Below are 7,596 nucleotides of genomic sequence, written 5' to 3' on the forward strand. Positions count from 1 at the left end.
CACTAGACAACGCAAGGTAGCTTTATTTATATTGCACATTTGATACGCAGAGGCAATTTAATGTAGTATCTTAGTAAGAATAGCAAGAACATTAAAATCAACATGGGAGAAAATACAATTTAAAAATGAAAAAGAAACAAAGTTAAAGATATCGGCCAGAGGCTAAATTCATTTGAATGGCATCTGTAAATAAGTATTAAAACCTCAGATGAAAATGGTTTTTGGATTTTCACGGCTGGAATTTTAAGAAAATTTGATGTTTTTGACTGGCGCAGGAAAAACAGAAACTAGCTTCCGGTGTAAGCCCTGGGCATCTGGTGTTGTTTCACAAGGAAGTCTGCAGAATCAGCAACTGAAAGAAACCCTGTACTCTGTTCTGGTTCTGAATTAGTGTTATAGCAGAGAACAATGTGTCAGTCAATCAGTCAGTCAGTCAGATGTAGCTTCTGAAGCCTCTGCTGGTCGATCAGATTTGCTGTTTTCTCTGGTACACGGTGACGAGAACAGATTTTGGATTACCGGTGAAGTTTGACTGAACTCCGACCCCGCTAGCTGGATACCGCAGGTGCAGACATGTTTTGGAACTTTTGACTCAGAAGAGGCGCAACCTGATTTGGATCCTGTTCACCTTCAAAACCAAATCAGTAGTTTTTTTACTTTTAAATATTTCATTTCTGTGCTTGTAGGGCTCCCACCGGGAACCCTAAGCTGACATGTTCTCAGCCGGTCTTAGCTCCATCATACTGTCCCAATATAATTCAGTAATATACAGATAAATAAATAATGTGCTGCCAAATTTATAGCTGCATGGACATAATGATTTAACTCCAGAAAATACTTAACCGATAGCTTACCAAAATAAATCTTCCTGCTGCTGCTCGCGAGCTCAGCTCGTTGTTTGCAATAATCCAGGATGGCACAGAGGTTCTGTGAGCACTTTTTTTTTATCTTGTTTTTAGTTCATTGAGCTATGTCCACACACACAGGTCCTGATCTAGATTAAAGGACAGTTACCGAGGGTTGCAAGACATAAAAAATTGAGAGCACTTGTAGTTAAATATGTTCCTTGTGTTCTGTGTGGACTCTCATATGTCTGTTTAAATTTGTCTTTTGGCTAAATCTCTGTCCACAGAGCTCACAAGCAATAGGTTTCTGTCCTGTGTGAACGATCATGTGTCTGTTTACATCCGTCTTATGGTAAAATCTTTGTCCACAGAGCTCACAAGCTAAGGGCTTCTGTCCTGTATGGACTGTCATGTGTCTGTTTAACTGTGGCTTTTGGCTAAATATTTTTCCACAATGTTCACAAGTAAAAAGTTTATGTCTTGTGTGGATGCTCATGTGACGATTTAAACTAGTCTTTCGGTTAAATATCTGCCCACAGAGCTCACAAGCAAAAGGTTTCTGTCCTGTGTGGATTGTCGTGTGACTATTTAAACTTGTCTTTCCACTGAATCTCTGCCCACAGAGCTCACAAGCGAAAGGTTTTTGTCCTGTGTGGACTCTTGTGTGATAGGTTAAAGTTGTCTTATGGCTAAATCTTTGTCCACAGAGCTCACAGGCAAAAGGTTTCTGTCCTGTGTGGACTCTCATATGTATGTTTAAACTTGCCTTTCGGCTGAACCTTTGTCCACAGAGCTCACAGGCAAAAGGTTTCTGTCCTGTGTGTACTCTTATATGATAGTTTAAATGCGTCTTTTGGCTAAATCTTTTTCCACAGAACTCACAGGCAAAAGGTTTCTGTCCTGTGTGGACTCTCATATGTATGTTTAAAATTGTCTTTTGGCTGAACCTTTGTCCACAGAGCTCACAGGCAAAAGGTTTCTGTCCTGTGTGGACTCTTGTATGATAGTTTAAACTTGTCTTTTGGCTAAATCTTTTTCCACAGAACTCACAGGCAAAAGGTTTCTGTCCAGAGTGGACTCTCGTGTGTCTGTTTAAAGTTGACTTCTGGCTAAATCCTTGTCCACACAAATCACAGCTAAAAGATTTTACTTTTGTCTGGACTTTCTTGCATGATTCTACTTGTTGTGTCGCTCCAACACACTTCTTTTTAACCAAACAGTCTAAAGACCTTATTGCTGAATGACTTGTCACGCTCACATGTTTCTGGAGAGACCATTTGTGGAGAAATTGTTCACCACACTCAGGACAGCTAAAAGATTTGTTAATCGTCTTAACATCTGACACAGAAGATCTGCTCTCATTCCAGTCATCGTCTCCATCTCCAGTTCCAGCCCCAAAGTCTGACAGCTCAGAGTTTAGATTCACATCATCATCTTCATCATCTCCACTAACTTCAGTCTCTGAAGAATCGGATATCTGTTCATGAGGGTTCAGGTCTGGGTTCCTGCTAGTTTCTGCTCCTCCACCAGTGTCTGCTGTCATCTGGTCAGCAGAACTGGTGGTTGGAACATTTCTGTCTTCTATTTGCTGCTGATGAAGCTGTGAAAACAGAGGTTTCTCTTCATCATCTTCACTCTTTATAGAAATATCAGTGAACCGAAACCTGGCAGCATCAGTCTCCTCCTTCAAATGGAGATATTCTCCTTCCACACTGGTCCAGAGTTCCTCCTGTTCCTCCTTCATATGGAGGTGTTTTGGGTTCTGCTGGTCCACACCAGCACTCTGTTCATCAAGAACTTCTTTTTTAACCAGCACCACCTGATGGACATCTGTAGGAAACACAGAAACACATTATGTGAATTACCAGAGGAGAGGAAAGCGTACTGAAATTTTCTACCTATTAAAAGTACCAATTATTTAATGTTTTTTTTCTCAAGTACAACAAAAGGTATTTGCTTACATTTGAACTCAAGTAAAAGTAAAAAATATCTTAAATAAAATGTACTCAAGATAACAGTTACTTTTTGGTCAGTTTAAGGATGGCTTCATCCTTATGCTGTATAAGTAGTGCAAACGCTTAACAACAGCTCGCTCGCACACACACACACACACACAGCTCTGCTAGCAGAGGACAGACAGCAGTTCACTGAGAACAGAGGACGGTTTGATGGATTTGATGGTGGGGAAGTACATAGTTAACCAGTTAATTTCCGTTAATGATGCGTTATGTAGAAATTAGGGTTGTCACGATACTAAAATTTCAAACTCAATTCGATACTGGAAAAACCTCGATACTCGATTTCGATACTTTTTAAAAACACCAATTTATTGAACAAGTTTATTCAAAAAATAACATTCCTCAATTTATATTGCAAAAATTAAATTTTAAGAATTAAGTGTGTAAAGTGCTTAAACCTTTCAAGTATCAGCATTTTTTAAAACATGCATACAAAAACTGGCGAAAGTTAACACTTTAAATCATGAATTGTCTCACTATACATACACTATTTGCAGAGTGATGTTTTGCTGCTTAAACTCTGTTTAAGGTGCATTTTTGTCATAAGCAGTAATGCCATATGTTTTGTTCTGTACTTTTGAACAACTCTGTTGGTCAATAAAGGGAGAAACGAATTTCTCCACAGTAGGACAAAGGTACATCTACCGGTAATCTTAATAAAAACAGATTGGCGCACGGCAGTGACTTCATTAAAAGCGCTGGTTAATTAGCCGCAGCTAGTCTGTTTACACCTAGAAATCCCAGACCCGCTCCAAACAAACAGGGGAATCATGTTAATGATTCCTAAGAAAACCTTTCGACATTGAAATGTTTTGGTGCAGATAATGTCTTATTTCGAGGCTGCACCATGGGTGCCCGTCCGCACCCGTTATATGGATATACGCTGATGGCGATTCGCCGATGGATCTACAGTAAATACCCCGGGGAATCCAAGTAGCACCAAAATTGTCAGCGTGAGTAAACAAACGTACTGCATGCTAGAAATTAAGTCCGGGTTGCAATAAACGGGAGTTTCCTTTAAGCACATAAGCGTGAATACAACTACGTGTCGGACTTGGTATGCTAATTAAGTTGGGCTGTGAAGCGCCTCCCAAATTCGCTGTTTTTGTTTATTTATTTGGCAGACAAAACTTGGATCGGAGACAACTCGCGTGGGAAACTGCAATGTAGCCATGCGGCGTCTTCTTCTTCTGTTTGTCTGGGAGGCGGAGGCTGCTTTACGGCATCTGGCTGTCGTGCGTGTTGGTGTACTTGAAGAAGGCTGTGTATAATAGTCCATAATATCGATACCACAGGGATGGAATATCTAATTTAGATACCACTTTTAGTATCGATTTATATCTAGGTATCGATTTTTTTGACAACACTAGTAGAAATTAAGTAAAAATGGCAACCTGTGGTAAAATTTGGTTACTGCAACCACTTTAAACAACCATGGAGCTGTAACAGAATGAAATGACTGTTTTCCCCCTCCTCTGCACAGAACTAGTCTGCATGAGATATGGCCTCAAGGTCTCATGCATTTGCTTCTAACCTGCTTGTTTTCAGCTCAACAGAAGAATGAAGAATGGACTCTTTTCTTTTAAATAATCAAAGAACTCAAGTTTAACAAGCTAATCAAGCAAAGTGTTAGTCAATAAATAAGATGTGACCGATCTGTGAAATCAAAATATTAATTACTTTATTATTATCCTATTGAATATAAAGGTACTATGACTTTAAATGTTCCAATAGGACTGATCTCATGTAGCGTTAAAAGACATGACACATTACTTTCACTGATCCAATCAGAATCTGCCAGATCTGACGAAGGCGTGGTTTTTATGGTGTTTGGTAAGTCTTTCAACTTTTCATTCGACCATAAACCATAACATCCGAAGTATAAAACTATGTCACGTCATCTCCAACGCCAGTTCAAAGCGTTCTAGAGAAGTTGTTGCAGTGGCCAATCCGTAACTTTCCTCTTCAACCAAAAGAACCAACAACAAGCTGGATAAAATATGTTGCTGTTCCAACTGCTGCAACGGTTCCTGTCAGAATAAAAGCTGAACCCCCTCAGCCTAGGTATCCACCAAGAAAACAAAACAAAGTGTTGAAAAGTAAAATGTAGGTAGATTTATCTCCACTACACGTTTTTACCTGTATAAAAACAATGAGTTCTACACAAGTAATATTTGTACATCTGATACAATTCAGATCACCTTCAAAACTCAGTCACACACCCAGGGCCGTTTCAAGACATTTTGGGGGCCAAGGCAAAATGACCCCCCCCCCATAACTGGGCTCCCCAGAAGCCTCTGTGTAATTCATACCCTCTCCAGTAGTATTAGTTATACAGTGTTTGTAAAAGCCCCTCAGACATTACTGACATGTTCTAATATTATCAGATTGTGACAGTGTGAGTGTCCTGTCACAATGTCCTGATTGATCATGCGCCCCGGCTACTTGGCCAAGGGGATGTCCCTTTGGCTGACTGGTTAGAGCGTATGACTCTCACCCGGGAGTCTGGGGTTCGAATCCCACCCGGGCCCTTGTTTATCCACCTTGCCACAAAATGAAAAACTAAATTATCAGACATGCCGTCTCATCTGCTGCTTTTCTAAACTTGCTAAAAGTAACAAAACCATTTGAAAGCCACTATTTGTGGATTCTCTGAAAGTTTCCATGGAGTGTGTGACAAATTATTTTTTCATTGATTCTATCGTCTAATCTCACAGCTGAAACAAGCATCCTTAATATTCTGTGCACAGGAAGCGTACCGATGCCGTAGTAAAACAAAAGGTATAATAATTTATTATTAATAAAACCTTGTTGCAGCACTAAAGCAGAAAAAATGAGATTTTGCAATAAATATGCTAAATATTTGCATATGAATTGTTTTAGAGCCCTCTTATTGGCAGAATCTGATATTAATTTAGTTCTTACAAAAAATGGGTCCCAGCGTTGTGTGGCGCGTTGCCATAGTGTGACGTCATAGGCACAGATCCCCTGTCCTCTTGTTTGGAAATGGAAATATGATCACCCTGTTAAACAAACTGTCCACCCGAGCTTTTGCGCTGCACAGAGACGCTTCGCTGCCTATGACTTTGAACGTCAGTTGAGAGTCAGTCTCATGCAGACTGACCAATGAAGAGAGGGCCTCAAGTTAAGACCCTCTCCTCATTGGTCAGTCCACACGAGGTGGGTCAAAGGTTACCCTGAGCGGGTTACGTGATGTCAGGCATTCAAGTATTGAGTATATTTACTGCATATTACAGTAATATATTCTGTATGTGACCATATTATGGTGATCCTTGGGTCGTGATGATGGAGCCCTTGAATATTGTTGCCCAGGGTACAACAAAGTGTTAATCTGGCCCTGACACACACACATCAGTACCTGTGTCCATGCTGTCCAGGTCCAGGTGGTGAAGAACACACGATGAATCAGTCCCAGATCCTGAAGTGGTAGCAGGTTTTCTTTAGCCGTGTTTAGCTAACAGCTGCAATAGAAACAAAGCAGGAGAGCTGATTAAGATGCTGCTTCAGAACAACGCAGGAGATTAAAGATCCAACGCTTTGGTTCTGATCAGCTGAGGACAGATCCAGTCTGGAAAAGAGGACCTTTGCTCACCTGAGTTCACGGAGTAGAGCTAACCGCTTTTTCCTCCAGAGTCACATTCAGATTCGGGGCTTTTCCGTCGGAGAGTGTGAGCAGGATGGATCAGAGAGCGAGCAGCGATCCTGCATCATGACCAACTCAGATGAGCGAGTCTGGTAGAGGGAACCTCTTCAATCTGATGAAAGCAGCAAAACGAGCGCGTTTCTCAGAGAGGCCAAAGGAACAGCAGCAGATCCAGAGGGCAGGAAGTCTAGAGAAAAGCTTTTCTCACCCACAACCTGATTCTGGAGCTCCGATTGTCACGAAGACCGCAGAATATCTTCTCCGGTCCTGGAAAGAACTCCACCAAGTTGTTGAGGAGGAGAAGAAAGCAGCAGCAGTTAGTCGCTTTAGCTGATCAACTCTCCCAGAGACTGAAGTGAACACCAAAACAACAAGAAGCTACCTTTGCTAATAGCTTCCGTTTTCCTTTCTCTGTTAAAGCTCTTGGCAGTGATCAACCAGCGTAAAGGCTCATTACCGCCCCCTACTGGACTCAAATCCGTCTCTGCAAAAACACCGATCTGTGTGTTAGGATCGGCTATATCTCTGGACATAGCCCGCCCATTTCTCTTATACTGTACAATTCTGAAACAAAAAAGGGGGTTCCCACCAACGCCATCTTGGCCCTCTCTGCTTAAGCTACTGCCCTCGCAACCCGGCACTGGACAAGTGTCAGACAATGGATGGAAGGATGAAAATCCCAAATTAAATCTGCCAAGGAGGTTATATTTTTGCTGGTGTTTATCTGTTTGTCTCTCTGACAAAGCTGAAGTTGGTTCCCATTTCTGGTTTCTGATTAGGAAAGGGCAAATCTTACCAATTTTTTCACTTCTGTTACATCTATAATCTTTCATCATAAAACCACAAAACCTAGGCTCTTGAAACCTAGATTAGTTTACACCAAAAACATAGTTCATGATTTGTGAGTAAAAAAAATAAAATCCAGCATATATATATATGTACTCTCTATCCAGCATCCAGGCTCTAAAAGAGGTTCTTCTTGAAGAATGGAAAAAGAGATGTTGCAACATGTTGCCAACTTGTTCATTCAATGAGTCCTTTGAGCTGTCCTTGAAAATCACAGTGGTCA

General features: G+C 41.0%; 1 protein-coding gene across 1 annotated transcript; it reads right to left on the reverse strand.

Moving 5' to 3' along the window:
- Positions 1 to 3: 3 nt before the first annotated feature.
- LOC139066160 (gastrula zinc finger protein XlCGF57.1-like) lies at positions 4 to 7,456 on the reverse strand. Its single transcript, XM_070548267.1, has 4 exons — positions 6,736 to 7,456; positions 6,477 to 6,639; positions 6,243 to 6,345; positions 4 to 2,675 (listed from the first exon to the last, which is right to left on the reverse strand). The coding sequence occupies exons 3-4, from the start codon at positions 6,250 to 6,252 to the stop codon at positions 1,054 to 1,056; spliced, it is 1,632 nt and encodes a 543-aa protein (XP_070404368.1). The 5' UTR covers positions 6,253 to 6,345; positions 6,477 to 6,639; positions 6,736 to 7,456; the 3' UTR covers positions 4 to 1,053.
- Positions 7,457 to 7,596: the final 140 nt, after the last annotated feature.

Source organism: Nothobranchius furzeri, chromosome 2 (assembly GCF_043380555.1).
Source record: "Nothobranchius furzeri strain GRZ-AD chromosome 2, NfurGRZ-RIMD1, whole genome shotgun sequence".
NCBI lineage: Eukaryota > Metazoa > Chordata > Actinopteri > Cyprinodontiformes > Nothobranchiidae > Nothobranchius > Nothobranchius furzeri.